This window comes from Rutidosis leptorrhynchoides, chromosome 8 (assembly GCF_046630445.1).
Source record: "Rutidosis leptorrhynchoides isolate AG116_Rl617_1_P2 chromosome 8, CSIRO_AGI_Rlap_v1, whole genome shotgun sequence".
Classification (NCBI taxonomy): Eukaryota; Viridiplantae; Streptophyta; class Magnoliopsida; order Asterales; family Asteraceae; genus Rutidosis; species Rutidosis leptorrhynchoides.
The window spans coordinates 9,748,720-9,765,470 of NC_092340.1; the positions used below are offsets into that span (position 1 = coordinate 9,748,720).

At 33.7% G+C, this 16,751-nt stretch overlaps 2 protein-coding genes across 2 annotated transcripts; both read right to left on the reverse strand.

Moving 5' to 3' along the window:
* Positions 1–6,716: 6,716 nt before the first annotated feature.
* On the reverse strand, positions 6,717–9,294 carry LOC139861527 (cytochrome P450 704C1-like). The gene is made up of 6 exons (XM_071849950.1): positions 8,819–9,294; positions 8,519–8,734; positions 8,153–8,437; positions 7,740–8,075; positions 7,167–7,367; positions 6,717–7,006 (listed from the first exon to the last, which is right to left on the reverse strand). Exons 1-6 carry the CDS (start codon positions 9,170–9,172, stop codon positions 6,824–6,826), a joined length of 1,575 nt encoding a protein of 524 aa, XP_071706051.1. The 5' UTR covers positions 9,173–9,294; the 3' UTR covers positions 6,717–6,823.
* Positions 9,295–10,119: 825 nt separating this feature from the next.
* On the reverse strand, positions 10,120–14,393 carry LOC139864851 (DEAD-box ATP-dependent RNA helicase 7-like). The gene is made up of 15 exons (XM_071853419.1): positions 14,045–14,393; positions 13,484–13,720; positions 13,251–13,385; positions 13,008–13,154; positions 12,809–12,920; positions 12,543–12,613; positions 12,238–12,392; positions 12,020–12,131; positions 11,833–11,934; positions 11,688–11,748; positions 11,413–11,581; positions 11,239–11,335; positions 11,052–11,146; positions 10,818–10,951; positions 10,120–10,696 (listed from the first exon to the last, which is right to left on the reverse strand). The coding sequence occupies exons 1-15, from the start codon at positions 14,297–14,299 to the stop codon at positions 10,467–10,469; spliced, it is 2,112 nt and encodes a 703-aa protein (XP_071709520.1). The 5' UTR covers positions 14,300–14,393; the 3' UTR covers positions 10,120–10,466.
* Between the last annotated feature and the right edge of the window lie 2,358 nt (positions 14,394–16,751).

Sequence of the window (16,751 nt, forward strand, 5' to 3'; positions counted from 1 at the left end):
TAAATGTTGTTTTTTTATAGACTTTTAAATTACTTACTACATTTAGTTATTCATGTTTGTTAATGAACAAGATGTTGAAAAAGAAAAGCCTGATGAAAATTTAAATGTTCATGACAACATCAATGAAAAAGAAGATGCAGTGATTGAAGAAGATGCAAAGTTTGTTTCATATGATGATGTCCAAATGGTGATGAATGAAGACGAAGAAGAAAATGTGGATAAAGAAGAAGATTATGTGGTTCGAGAAATAAAAGATGGAGTGTTTAAAAAGGTTAATGAAGCAGAAAAAGATGCAGAGTTTTCTGAGGATGTTGATGAAGAAATGTTGATGGAAGACGACAAAAAAGAACACCTTGATGAAGATGTTAATGAAGAAGTTAATACAGAGCAAGATCCACTGATTAGACATATTGATGCAGAGCTAACAAATTTCAGAATGAAACCCAGTCCTCCACCAAGAAGAAGGAAGTCTGAAAGAATCTTATTACAGAAGCTTTCAAAAAATGTTTTCGTCAAAGATGGCACAGGTATGAGTGAGAACAATCCAATCAAATTATAATTTGTGATGAATATTATTGATGCTACTATAACTATGTTTGTTAATGTATATTTGTGATTCTACTTTTTATTGGAGCTAATAAATATTTGTGATGCTCCTTTTGTATGAAGTTTTGATATGATAATATAACTGTCTTTGTTTATGGTAATTTGCCAATGCAACTGTACTTAGGGTTATGATTAGGGTAATGATTGTACTTTGGGTTATGATTGCCACTGAAGGTGGTTATAAGGTCAACATTGTTTATCATATTGGTTATTGGGTCTGATTTGACATGTATACTACCTCATGGGTTTTTTCCTAAATTGGAGTGAGCGTTGAGTTGTTATTACTTCACCAAACATAGGTTGGTTTCTGAATTAGGCATATATATAATAGACTAGGTTTTTATGTTTGGTTTTCTTTTGGTTGCCATAGTGTGCAACAGGTAAATAATCAGGTTATCCAGGTTTTGTTATCCAGGTTTTGAGTTGTTATTACTTCACCAAACATAGCGTTGAGTTGTTATCCAGGTTTTGTTTAAGCTGACCCGGTTGGTTCTGCTACTACTATCAGGTTGTGTTTGCCTATTGTTACTATATAGTATAACTTTCTTTCATTGCATAATAAGGGTATATATGTTATAGGTTATATATAGTGTGTTTATATGATGTTAATAAAGTTTATATGTTGTTAATATAGTATTGTATGATGTTTAGAATCGTGTTGTGTAATCGCGTCAATCATGGCGTGTTAAAACAGTGAGATGGTTGTGTGTCGTTTGTTTGTCCAGTTCTGCTCCAGGTCTGCACTACATGTCTACAATCGTGTTGGGTAATCGTGTGAATCATGGTGTGTTATATAGTCAAATTGTTGTGCTATAGATCCAATCAAACATGTGTTATAAACCTGATTTATAAACCTGATTCAAACATGTGTGAATGATGTGATATTATTAACGTTCATGTAAACCAGATTTATACAAACTTTCATAACAAACGACTTAAGATATAAAGAAAAAGAAATATTGAATTACCTCTGATGATTTTGAAGTCTCCATTATCTTTGAATCATGCGACGAAGCCAAACAAGCAAACAAGAGCAAGCCAAAAAAAAACTAAAAAACGTGTGTTTTTATATTTCTGAAAAGATTTTTTTATATTTTATATTATTTATAACTTCAATAATAATCTTATTTATTTAAGGTATATAAAATTTTATAATATTATAATTATATTATATATACTTATCAAAATCCATTCCTAGGTATCAAATTATTTCCCAACTCTTCTGTAACTAACTAACTTACTTCCTATTAATTAGACGTGTTTGTTTATTAACCCGTTCAATTATATGGAACCCTAAATATATAACCCGTTACATTGTTTGTTTAATTAGACGTGATCGGTAATTTCGGTAGACTAATATTAACAGAACTTTAAGGGTTATGTTGATTAAACGGAGATCGTTAACATATATATCTGTTAACTTATTTAGACGTGTCACAGTTAAAGGCGTTAGTTAAAAACTAATTAGACGTGCGTTTTGAAACTTATTAGACGTGTTAAGCATTTAGATGTGTTCCCGGCAAAACTAATAAGACGTGTTGCCAATTAGACGTGTTCTTGTTTCATTCAGACGTGTTCCTGGTATACATAATTAGACATGTTATTTGGAATATTTGTTAGACGTGTTTTCAATTAGATGTGTTCCCGGTAAAAGTAATTAGACGTGGTTACCAATTAGAGGTGTTAAACTTATTTAGACGTGTTGAAGATATCTAATTAGACGTGTTGCGAAAATTAATTAGACGTGTTCTGTGTTTTTTTGGTAGAAATCTAAATTAGACGTGTTCCGTGTGATAAATTAGACATGTTATATAGTGAACACGTCTAAATGACGGGCTCTAAATGAGCCGAAATGTAGTAGTGAGCAAGCATAAAATTATCTTGATTAGCATAAATAAAATAAACTTGGAAGGTTTATAATCTGCATGCATGTTTAACAAAAGCAAAGAGTGAAGCCAAAACAAGAGTGGGTTTGTATAATTGTTACAACCACTTACACCACATCATGACTTGATTAACATAAATAAATACTTCGTAATAACTTAAAAGGTTAAACCCAGTCGCTACTATAAAAGTGAATTCAATTAACAGGAACATCAACTACCATTTCGCTTGCCTCGTCTAGATCCATCTGCAATACCAAATAACATTACATTATGCAATTTTATAACTAAATTTGAAAAATGAGTTAATAGTGTTAGAAAGCTAAAAAAAAAAAAAAAAAACTGATAAAACTAGATTAAAACGTATACCTGACTTGATTCGCCAGTATCCTTGAAGATAGATGATCCTAGCACGTTATCTAAAAAAATAAATAAATTAATAAATTAATAAAAATAATAATAATAATAAAAAATAAAAAATAATAATAATAATAATAATAATAATAATAATAATAATAATAATAATAATAATAATAATAATAATAATAATAATAATAAGCGACATGTGAAACAAAAGATTAATTACGAAAACCAACTAATTTCAAGATAATAAAAATGGATTTTTGAAAGTTTACCTAAAGTTGTAGCCAAAGCAGTTCCACTTGAGTCACTTTGTTTTTTGCGGTAGAGTTGAATCACACATGCGGTATACTTTTCATCAACCTTCCCTATTAATTTAATTAAATATAAACAAATCAAGTATACCATCCATCATTAGCCAGCCAGTCAAGTCTAATTTCAGCTTATTTACAATTAGAGCACACTAGTAATAATTAATTAATGTCTATAATAAAATTAATCAATGTTTATAAATCAGGAATTTTTTTACAACAACAAAACAAAAGGAAAAAAAACAAAACAAAACAAAGTCAAATAGTTACAGCAGAACACTACCGTTTTGGGGGTTCAAAATCTTGAACAATACATCAGCTGGGTCTTGATTGGCGTGTGCCGTATAGGCAATGTCTTCAAGCTTAGTATCCAATTAAGCATTTGTAAAGATAGTATTTCGAGGCGAGTTTGTTTAAAATGGTGTAAAACCATAAGATCGTACAGAATATTTAGTTTACTTACAACAAGTTGCTTCTTTTTTTGTATTCCTTATAGAAGCCGGGGTGTAATAAACAATGATCGGACGAGTTGGTCGCCCTGAACCAACATAAAATATAACAATAATTAATCAATTAATAATTGATAAGTTTGATAACTAATAATAATAATAATAATAATAATAACAATAATAATAATAATAATAATGATGATGATGGTGGTGATGATGATGATAGTAATAGTAATAATAATAATAATAATAATAATAAGTAGGTGTCTTTCCTCCTAATATTGCTCGGCCTTTAAATGGTGTTAAGTTGCTTGGGGCCCCCGCAAGTTCCGATCCTGGTTTTAGTAGTGAACTGGTGATGCAAAGGGTGACCAAGTCCATTGCGCTTATGGATAAGGTTGCTAAGCTTGATGATCCTCAGTGTGAGTTGTTGTTGCTTAGGGCATGTACGGGAGTTTCTAAACTCTACTTTTCCTTGCGTACTTGTCCTCCTAGTATATTTGAGGCGGCTCAACGCGCTTTCGATGGAGCCCTTCGATCTTCCTTGGGGCGTATTGTTACTGCTTCAGGGCCTGGGTTTGGTGATTGGCAGTGGCGGCTTGCCACCTTGCCATTTGCATTTGGAGGGCTTGGTGTTTATTCTGCGGGAGATGTTCGTCATTATGCTTTTCTGGCTTCTCGATTACAGTCTGCTGGATTGCAGACCAAGCTCCTACGTCATGCGGGTATTGTTGGTCTTGGTCGTGCTTTTGAAAATGCATTGGGTCTGTTTAATGAAACGGTTGGGTTTGATATTTTAGGTAATCCGAGTGAGGTCGCTGCCCCAATACTCATGAAGAAATTGGCAGATGTTTATTTCACAAAGGTTACCGCTTCTGCAGAATCCACTTTTTCGTTATCTCCCCGACAATCGGCCTTATGGAAATCACAGCAGAGTGATCACACCTCTGCTTGGCTAAGGGCAGTCCCTATTTTGGGGTTGGGTCAGACGATGAACGCAAAGACTTACCGATGTGTGTTGTGCTACCGGTTAGGTGTTCCATTGTTCTCTATCTCGACGGCATGCTCTGCCTGTTCAAGGGTTTTTACTGGGGATATTTTCGGGGATCACGCGGTGTCTTGTGCTGGTATGGTGGGTATTAAGCATCGACATAATATTGTCCGGGATTCCCTTGTTGATGTTTGTTATCGATCTGGGATTTCGGCGAGAAAGGAGGTTGACATTGGGTTGTCTGGAGGGAACGACAGGGCCCTCAGACCTGCAGATGTGTTACTTTATTCCTGGGATTGTGGTCGCGATGTTTGTGTTGACTTGACAGGGTCTTCTCCTTTGACACAGTCTGGGCTTTCTGACTTTGTCCCTGGACGTGCTGTGATTAATGCGGCTCGTCGGAAGCGGGTCAAGTACGAATCTAGTTGTCTGGCGATTGGTTATGGTTTCATTCCTTTCTCATTTTCTTCCCTTGGGGAATTAGAGAAGGAGGCTGTTTCTTTGCTAAAACGGGTTCAGAAGAGTTCGATGGCGCAAGATATTGGTGCCGGTGCTGCTGCTCATATTTTTACTAGGATAGGTTTTGCTATTGCTAAAGGTGTGGGGGCTCAGATTGTCTCTAGGCTTCCCACTAATTTTTTGTAAGTTTTAAAACTTTTAAGTTTATAATAATAATAATAATAATAATAATAATAATAATAATAATAATAATAATAATAAATCAGTAAGTCTAGAAGACAACATATAATTATAGAATTGAAAACTAATAGTAGATATTACTTTTTTTTTTGGGTTCGTGAGATGTAATGCTCCTGTGCTTTCTCTATAATTTTATCCACATCACCCATCATCAATTTTAGCAGCTCCGGATCGATTCTTTCAAGATCTTCAGGTTCACTATCAGACATAGACTCATACTCCGGTAAGGGAGAAGGAGAGGGAAGACGCGGACAAGCATTTATCATCTTTTTCTCTCTGAGAATATATATTATTAATACAAATTATAACATTATAAAGTAAAACCAACTATACTAATACATACAGTAAATAGTAAATTTTCCAATGGATCAAACAATCGGTGGAGATGTTTAAAACAGTAAAATGAAATTATAAAGTAAAACCAACAATTATACTAATCAGGTCAGGTTGCTATGCAGGAATAATAAGCTAGATAGCAATTCAAAATCCAACTTCTCCCAATTACATTTATTATTTCAACAAAATGATGCATAACACTTAAAAAAAAAAAAAAAAAAAAAAAAAAAAAAAACATATTTGTAACTTAGTTCTTTAACTAAACTTATATTTTTTTCGAAAAGCAAGATTATATTAAACGAAAAAGACAAGAAAAATAAATAAAGCAAGATTATATTTTTTTTAACTAAACTTATATACAAAGTAAGTCTTAATCGAACGATAACAACAACAACAACAAAAAAAATTGAAACATACTCCTGCCTCTATAACCTGCTACTAATTAATATTAATTCAAAAAGCTTTACTTTTTGCATATACCAGCACATGGGGATTATTTTTTTTATCTCAAAAATAACCTAGAAAATCAAGCTTATGATTTTCAGTAAAACAATTAATAAGTAAAGTAAATTTCATTACAAAACCCTAATCCGATATACAAGATGTAAAATTTAACAACAATAATATAACTCAATGAAAGAATAGATACATAAGACTTGTATATTTTCGCTTTGCAGATCCAGATCTGGAATGTGTTGGGAGAGACGAATGAAAACTGCCGATTCTTTATTTATTAGTAGTATTAGTACTACTAGTATACTAGGGCAACATTTCTTAATAAAAATGGATATTACCCATTGAATGGATAGCCCAGCCCACCCATGTTTCGATTTTTAAACTTGACTTAAGAACCCATCTGACTTAAGTAGATCAGCGTAATGTAAACATACCAAGGTGTAGTATAGTGAAGGGGGAAAAAAATATGGATTAGCATCAAGGGATCATTTTGTGTTTAAATTGGCACCTAATAACATTTATTTATAAGTCAATTTCATCAACAAATATAATATATACGGAGAATTTTTTAGTGCACCTGCAGTTCAAAGATTCATATTCATAAACGTATGAAACTAGTTCAGAAAATTGGAAGGCGACATTTATTTAGACATCATATAGAACATATATGTATAAACGTGTGACTAATTTTACATGTAAAAGGTAGAACTAGTTCATCAAGCATTTTTGTCGTTACAAACGATGGAAAGCATGCAAGTGTAGCCCATTATCCATGTGTAGAGTGAACATTGTTCGATATGTAGCTTCTTTATTCACATCCACTAGTTTGAACTTAAAGAAGTAAACAAGAAAAGCAGCCATTATCTTCATTTGTCTGTATGCAAACTCCTTTCCTAAACATATCCTTGGCCCACCCTAAACAATCAATCAAACAAACATCAAAACAAATCAAATACAAGAGAGAAATCAAGTGTCCGACACAGACATTTATGACTTTACAGTTCAGCCAAACAAAAACAAAAAAACTAGTCACACAGAATGTATTTGACTGCACAGAGCTCATATACTAACATACCTGAAAGGCGGTGAACTTAAAAGGACTTTCGGGTTGAAAAACGCCGTCGTTAAGCCACCTTTCGGGTCTGAAAATTTCTGCATTGTCTCCCCAAATGTAAGTCATCCTTCCCATCGGGTACGCAAGATAAGCAACGCCGTCTCCTTTCTTAATCTTTAACCCATCAGGAAGTATATCATCTTTCTCTGCACTCTTTCCATCCTAATATATGATAAAATAGGTAAGATACTATATACCTAGCAAACGGGTCGGGTCAGGTCGAGTCAACACGGCTCATGGGTCAAAGTCAGATTTTTTAGATGAGTCAAACTAGTCAGGTCTAAATGGGTCGGGTCAAAAACCTCTAGATAATAATATTTATTAAAATCACGTTAAGATCCTTTAATGACCTGTTGGACCATACATATATTTGTTAGGCTTCATATGGTCTAAATAGGACCCATTCTTTAATTTTTTTATGGATCCAATTGGTTAAATACCTAACCCAAAGGACCCATTTTTCAAGCTATGGGTCTCAGTTGCCGGGTATAGATATAGCCATCTAATATTGAACTCATCATACACAATAATTACCACGGGCACTGCAGGATACAGCCTAAGCGTCTCGGCTAATGCTGCATGAAGATAATGCATTTTGTCGAGTGCATCTTGAGTTAACTTGAGTCCAAATTCATCTATAGATGTATTATTATCAGCTTCGGTTGCTGTTTTAACTTCTTCTGCAATCTTTTCTTGAATCAACGGGTGCTTGCAAATCATGTAAAAGAACCAAGTGAGCGTGTTTGCAGACGTGTCCTTTCCCGCAATCACAAAACTGAGGGAGATATCTCTCAGATACTTATCGTTCATTCGATCGGGATCTGTTTCGCTTTCTATCAAAAATCTTGATAATATATCTTCTTTATCCCTCTATCACCATAACGAAATATAAAAAGCTTTAAAAATAGATAAAAGAATAATGGGGTAAAAAGAAAGAAATTACTCACATGTAGAGTTTCATTTTTCATCTGCTTCCTCTTGTTTTGTATTAATTTATAGACAAATTTGTCAACAATTTCGATGTTTTGTTTGAGAACGGCTTCCGAACCAACGTTTAAATACCTCTTAATCGGCCATAAAAGATCCACAAATCTCCAAAAGACCAAAGCATTAGACTCATCAAACGCATTCATAAACCGATTACTTGCCTCATCTAACCCTGATATAGTATCGAGATCAAACCCAAATCCCACCTTGAATATCGAATCTAAAGTCGATTTCATTAACAAATCCTGCCCCAAAACAAATTAAAAAACGCTTGAAACAATATTTTACAGATTAGTGGAGAATCATATAAAAAGAACTTTGTTTACCTGCAAATTAAGTATTTCCTCATTAGAAACTAGTAATGAAATCTTTTTGGCTAATTTAGCAGTATTTGACCTGAAGATAACAGTACTGAAATCCCTTAAATTCTTAGTTGAGAACTCATAACTTGCAAGCTTTCTTTGATGACGCCATTTATCTCCATCCACATTAAATATCCCCTCTCCAAATAGATCCCTCATTATACCAATATTATGTCCCCCCTATATAACATAACAATAAATATAATAACTAAAGGTTCATATATCTCAAAATAATTGAAAAAAATAAAAATAAAAAGTCAATACCTTTGAGTAATTGGGAAAGTTGGTTTTAAGAATGTATTCAACAGTAACAGGATCAGCAGTATAAACTTCACTGTGTGTAGGTGTGATGAAACGAAAAGTTGGATGTTTTTTAGCAAGTGACGTCATGTAATCGTAAAGCTTCTGGAAGTGTATGAGTTGACTGGTTATCGGTCCGACCACCGGCGGTCGGTGATCGGTTGACATGAGCTCGATAAAGTAAGGTACAAAGACCAGAGCCAAAAGTACAAGCAGAAGTGAAGTAAGAAGTCCAAGAATTGCAAGTATGAAAGATGGTGAAACATAGAATCCAGCTAGTATGATAAAAATGGTGGTAGGAAGTAAAGGAGACTTCATGTTGTTTGAGATACTACAATTTTGTGAATAACGAATAGTCTTCGGTGTTGATTTTGGGGATTTACAAGTATATATAAATATAAAATGCAGGGCAATTAGGTATATAAATTTATTTGAAATTGCGTACAAAATAGGTATGTCAATCAATGCAACGTCATCTTGAATTCATGATGGATGGATATATGATGCGGAATATGATAATTTGGTAGAGAGTAGAGACGTTCAAACGTGAACTTAAGTTTGTAGACTTTTTGGGTCCACTTAGAGCATTCCGAAAAATCATGTTAATGTAAACAAATATCATGTTAATATTATGTAATTGATGAGAGCACTTTACCAATTTCTAGCCAATTCAAAATATCATATTGTGAATCTCTAGTTAGTGATGGGAAAGAAATGATGATGTGATGCTGATGTTGCAGTATGTTAATATGAAGAAGAGTGTCATGAATGAGAATGCTCTTAAGACCGCTTGTAGCGGTGCTCCACCAACGGCGTTGCAGCCTAGGTGGCAAAGAAGCAACGCACTTTCATCCGTATTGGGGCATTGGTTTCAGGCAATTTGAGGGCATTGGTTGGAATCCAAGCAACTGACTTGCTTTATTTTATTTTTTTATTATTTTAAAAATGTTATTTTTATCAATATAACACAATTATATTTTAACACATCGTCACACTAGTCCTAACCCACACTAAAAACTCACACAACCACTACTCCACACAAATAACCCACATATGAACCACACAAATAACCCACACGTGAAGTACAAAAAACAACCCACACCATACAAGTTTATGACAGTAAGGTTTAAAAAGATAACTTTAGATCTGAAGCAAAAAAATTATAATGTCTATTCACTCAAAAGAATGTTGGATTTAAAACAATTAATCAGCTAATAGCATAAGTTAAGTGACGAGTAAATAGTAGTTGAACACTTTATGTTTAAATCCATCACAAATACAGTATTAAATATTTAAATAGACTAGAAACGTCAAGTATCCGAGTGTTAACATCTCTGTTACATGAAACAAAAAGGCTGGGGACATGAAATACAAACCCCCCAAAAGAATGAAAACAACCTAAATTAATAAATCATTCAAAACACTTGCAACAGACGGACAGAACCTATATATAACTAGGAACCACATTGGCATTTTTTTCATCATCATTATATATTTAAATAATAATAACTGCTAACACGCGCTGCTGAGACCAATCGGCAGATCCTATAAAACAGGTAGTAATATGGCTTATTATTTCTTCTTTAGTACCCCGTTGAACAATGAAGCTTTTTTACCATTTCTTATAGCCCCCACCACGGCCACCACCTCCTCTACCACCACGGCCACCATTTGAAAATCTATCACTCCGACGACCAGAGAAATTACCACCACGTCCTCCAGAGCCACGTGAGAACCCACCACCACCGCCATTTCCAAACCTTCCTCTACTCTGTTCTTTTTCTTGCAATTTTGGCAGTTCCTTTACTACCTGCAAACTCACTCCACTCGCATTTTCCTGGCCTGAAATAGTCATCGCCATAACAACAAACATCATCATAAACATGTTCATATTCACATATATTATATACTGATTATTGAATTGAATTGTATTAATTGTAGCTACAAGTGAAAGAGAACAAACCAGCAAGAAAAGTATCCAAGTCTTCGGCAGCAACATCAAAGACAGCACCTTTCTGATCAGCAGTTAGTGCAAGACCTTGAATCGACTCCACTTTCTCTTCCGGAAGAAACCTCCTCAACACACCATATGCAAATCTAAACAAGTAAAAAAGAAAAATCACACCCATAAATAACAACACAATACATAGTACCAGTATTATCTTGCCGAAAATAGATGAGAAACTTGAAAGCTTACGATGGTGTGTAGCAGGGTCTCCCAGCCCCAAGAAGTAGTGTCACAAAGTTCTCCATGGACGTCAAAAGTGATCTTTTCTTAATTTCAGTATACCCCTTGACATAAAAGAAAAGTACATTTAGAATGCTTTCAACTAACAGCAAGTAACAAACACCAGTAAATAAGAGAAACAGAGTATGAGACTCACAATGCTCTTGGCAAGGGCCTTTGCAAGAAGTTCTACTGCAGATAGACCAGAAGAGTTTAACAACTCCTCTGCAGCTGACTTAAATACAGGGATCACACTACAAATAATCATAAACAAGTCAACAACCAAAGATTCAACTTGTACAAATACCAAACAATTACAAACAGATTATACCTGTCAGAAACTTGATTTATTGCTTCTGCAGCATCTGCACCAGCAGCTTCAGCAATGTCTGCTGGTTGAGGAGCAGAAAGATGTTCAAATTTCACACCTGCTTCTCTCTCTAGCTTTGAAATACCTGCTTTTCTGGGCTCGTATAACGTGACGGCAACACCAGACTTCCCTAAAAAGTAGAAACAGTTAAAGAAGTTAACACCTTATAAATTAGAAGCATGAAGACAGTTTGACATTCAGTTAATTAAAGACGGTAAACAGAAATGTTGAATTACCTGCTCTTCCTGTCCTTCCAGATCTGTGAATGTAGTCTTCAACGTCACGTGGTGGTTCACACTGAAGGATTATAAAAGTAAATTCAGTTATACAAAACGATGATATATATAACAATCAGAACTAAATATTTTGATCAAATGATACCTGAATGACCAACTGGACATCATTAATGTCAAGCCCTCGAGCTGCGACATTTGTGGCGACTAAAGTCATGAACTTGCCTGATCGGAATCCCGCAAGTGTTTGCTATTCAAAAGATCACACGTTTAATAATCACACCTAAAAGATATGATTAAAGAATAAATATTGATAAATCATTATAATGATGTACCTCACGCATAGACTGTTGAATATCCCCGTGAAGAGGGCGGGCTCCCTCCAACAGTCCAGAAAGTTCAGAACAGTAATCCTTTGTCTCTGTAAAAATAATAGTGCGGCCTCCGCTGAAATAATAATAATAATAATTGTACATCATTGATATGTGTTAATAAAACAAATAAACTTAACAGAAATATGTGCAGGCCATTAAAATTTGAAGTGATAACCAACCTGCTATGATGACGAATAATATCAGGAATGACCTGTGACCTGGCATTCCAAGAGCATGGCATAATGATGTGTCTCACACTTTCACTAGCCTTCATTACCTGGACACCCACAAGATCCACAATCTTCTTGTCTTTCTTCAAAAACTTTGCTGCAATCTGAGGGAAGAAGCGAACAACAAATAGAAAAAGAAGATAAATAACAATCAACATTGTATAGACTAAAACAATCATATCATATACCGGACATATATAAATCCGCTCAATGGAAAAGCATTTTAACAGTGTATAAATAATCGAGAGACTTACATGATTGACCCACGATGGTAAAGTTGCACTGAACAGAACTGTTTGAACTTTAGTGGCATCATTCACCTTGCCTTGAATTTAAAAAAAAAAAAAAAAAAAGTCAGATGCAACAACAGTTAAAATACATGACATTATGTCTACCTCCTAGTCTAAATTGCAATTGATTGAATCAAAGATTGTGCTGAGGTGCAGAACACTAAAGTAACTCAAATAAAAATGAACAAAAATGCCATGAATTCAATCTGAATGTAGTGAACAATACCTACCTAAAATATATTCGACGTCTTCGACAAAACCTTGTCTCAACATTTCATCAGCTTCATCAAGGATACGAAACTTCAATGAGCATAAGTCAAGATTACCTCTCTCAATATGATCCTAAACATTATTATCAAACACATTATAACCCACTTATAAAGAAAACACTCTGTATAACAAAACTACAAAAAAATTAACAAACAGTACCTTAACACGTCCAACTGCTCCAACAACAATATCAACCCCCCTTTTCAGTTGCACAGTCTGAGGACCAATAGATGCTCCTCCTCCCCCATACAAACAACATGAAGTCAACCCAACAGCCTCACCAAAATACTTAAAATCAGTAAACACCTATAAAACATGAAACAACCAACATACCTTAAACATCTTCCAACTAAATCAACAACATTAATCAATTATAACCAACTAACAAAGCAGTTGCAATACCTGTTTTGCTAATTCTCTAGTTGGCAAAAGCACAAGAATCGTAGGCGACCTGCCATACCCAGTCCTCCTTGTTGCTTTCTCGGGTCCATTTATTAATGACTCCAGAATTGGCAATATAAAAGCCAATGTTTTACCCTAAATCATACATACAGACATTCATAAAGCAGTTAAGAACAATAATGCATACCCTGTAACTACTACAAACCAATTCTTAACACTATAACAACTAATACCTGACCGGTTTTAGCTTTCCCAATCAAATCAAGACCGTCAAAAATCGACTCAAAAGTCCGAGCTTGAATCGGAAACAACGCCTCGATTCCCTTTGCCTTTAACGCATTCTTCAACGGCTCAGAAATCCTAAAATTCGATACAGCGTTAGGATCATCCTTTTTAACCTCAACCATCTCTTCATCCACCTCAGCAGTCTTCAATTTTTGCTTCTTACTTTTTTTCACAGACTCCTCAACCTTCAGATTAATTACAACACAAACTCAACACTAGAACAGACACACACATGCTATATACAATATATATACATATACATACATATGTACATATACATATATCTACATTCCTAACTTTCGTTCATATATATTTCATTAATCATTTCTCAAAGACATATATGTATATTTACCCTAATTAATTCTTTTCATAATAAATTCCTAAATAATCATAAATTCAAAATTAATTAAAAGAATATATACATAGATAATTAGATATCCATACAGATACATATGCCTAAATATATACGACATATCTATAAAATTAGGGTTGACGAAATAGAAAAATACCTTAGGTTCAATTAATTCAGAACTATCGCTCTTTCGTTCGTCATTATCGGAATCAGAAGAAGCCTTACGTTTCTTTTTGATTTTCTTCTCTGATTTTTCTGAATCGGATTCAACTTCTTTGATCTTTTTGCTCTTTTTTTCTTTCTTTTTAATTGAAGATTCGATAGCGGCGGTTTCGGAGTTGACGTCATTCTTCATCTTCTTGACGGTAGTTTCGGTTGTTAGGGTTTCAGATAAATTAGCGAGTGAAGGCATATCAATTAGGGTTGATGATTGGTGGTTGTATGTAGTCTCCTTCCTGCTGCCTCTAAAAAATATGAAAAAGCGGTTAAGTTTGCAGCAGCAGGAGAATAGGAGAAAGAGGGGATTTGATGTTTAGGGTTTTTAATATTTATAACGGTGATGTCTGGAGAAGAGTTGTTAACCGTTGGATTAGGTGCATGCAGTGGCATTGCGAGCCGTAGGATTTAGCTACAGATTAAAACTAGTAGTATGCATTTATGACAATTTGTTCCCCTTTGTCTTGAGATATTTTTAGTGGTGGCAATACTGATATTTCCACTCCTTTTTTTTTTTTTCTTTTAAAAGAGAAGAAAAAAATGTAACCATTTCAAATAACTCGGTTTTTTTTCTTGGACCATGCACTACGCTATCGTTGTCGACCAAATTGTTTCCGGATTTCGACCACAACGGGCTCTGTGCAGTCGTTGTGGTCCATATCGTTGTCTCGTTGTGGGACGTTTCAACAAATGCTACAACGGTCGATAAGCATTTCGATTGGCGTGGTGTGCAGGAAAATGCAGGAGGACAGCTCTGAAATTAAATATTGAACTGTATATATCCGTTAACATTTTCATTATAAATACATGCATCTTCATCTCTCTATATACATACACTTTAAAAATATCAAACACACTACATTTCTTTTTATATACATATCAAACCCTTTTAACACCATGAGTTCAAACAAGGTTTCGATTGATGTTCATTACGGGGGTCGAGCTGAGTATAACTGGAAGTCATACATAGGTGGGGAAAAAAATCTTTTGAGGATGTCGATGTTTCCAACTTTGATTGGTCAAAGTTGAAAAAATTCCTCGAAAAAGAAACGCCTTACATTTTTACGCAAATTGTGTATTTCTACTAGAGCAGCAAGTGTTGATGTTTCTGTTTACGAATGAGCAATGAGATGCACAAAAAGAGCGAGCCAAGACACGACCCTGTCGAATTGAGTTATATCTCGTAAACATGGGTCAATCAACTTATAATCAGGCGCACTCCGATTCGAGTAGCCTTGAGTCAGTTTACGCGAGTCATGACTCGTTCGACAAAAAAATTAAACAATGTTTAGCACTTTTTATTATGTATTTTTTTTAATTTTTAGGACGTTTTTAACGTATTTTAGGATTTAAATTATGTTTTTTTCCTTTTTAAGATTTAAATTATGTATTTTTAAATATTTTAATTTCATTTTTTTAAATTATTTCGTTTTCTTAAACAAAAAATATATGTCACATCATCATCCCACAATAGTACAACAATACATTTACCACAACGCTCAATTCATCCCACAACAATGCCACGTTAACAAAACGCCCACCCCCCACCCCCCACAACACAACTTATAGAATGTTGTAGTGAATGGTCTTAAGTATATATTCAACCACTTTGATAAAAATCAATAACATTACTAGACAGTTTCTTACGTATTATATAACATGCATTTCTAGGATAACCAAGACTATTCCTAATGGTCACCAACCCATGGCGTGGGTGATGACTTGTCAAGTATCCAACGCTTAATTTTCTAAATAATGGGGTGTGGGTTTAAATGTGGGTTGAGTGTGCGTTGGAATCCCACGAAAAAAGTCACTCATGTGGGTTTGTATTTATTAGTTTTATGTTAGTTTTAAAATATTATTTTAACCTCTTTTTTTTACTATTTTATCAATTGCTACGTATATTTTAACACATCATTACAACACTCATAACCCACGCTAAAAATTCACACTACCATTACTCCACACTAAAAACTCACAGTGCCTAATTATCAAAAAAGTGAAGAAAAAAACTCACACAATAAACCCATGACCCATACCGTTAAAAATGGTCTAAGGGGCTGTTTAGTGTTTACTTATGACTTATTAGCCCAATTGCTTTATTCGGTAGCCACACAAGCCTGTTTACTTGGAACTTAATATTGTACTAGTGAAATGACCCGTGAAATCACGGGTTTGTTTAAACGAAATAATTTAATGACATGTTTTAGGTATTAAGTGAATGTAAATGTTAAAGTCATTTATTTTAATGACCCGTTTGACTAAGAAAATTGTCGTTTTTACAAATATAAAGACATGTATTTTCGCATACATATGTAACGTAATTAATTTCATAAAAAGAATACATATTTGAATATTAATAATATAATAATTATAAATATAATTATTATATGAAAAGTAATAATAATAATAATAAAGTTCACTCAAAGTTGAGTATAATAATAATAATAATAATAATAATAATAATAATAATAATAATAATAATAACAATAATAATAATAACAATAATAACAATAATAATAATAATAATAATAATAATAATAATAATAATAATAATAATAATAATAATAATAATAATAATAATAATAATAATAATAATAATAATAATAATAATAATGAGCTTGTTTATTCATAGAGGAACAATACTA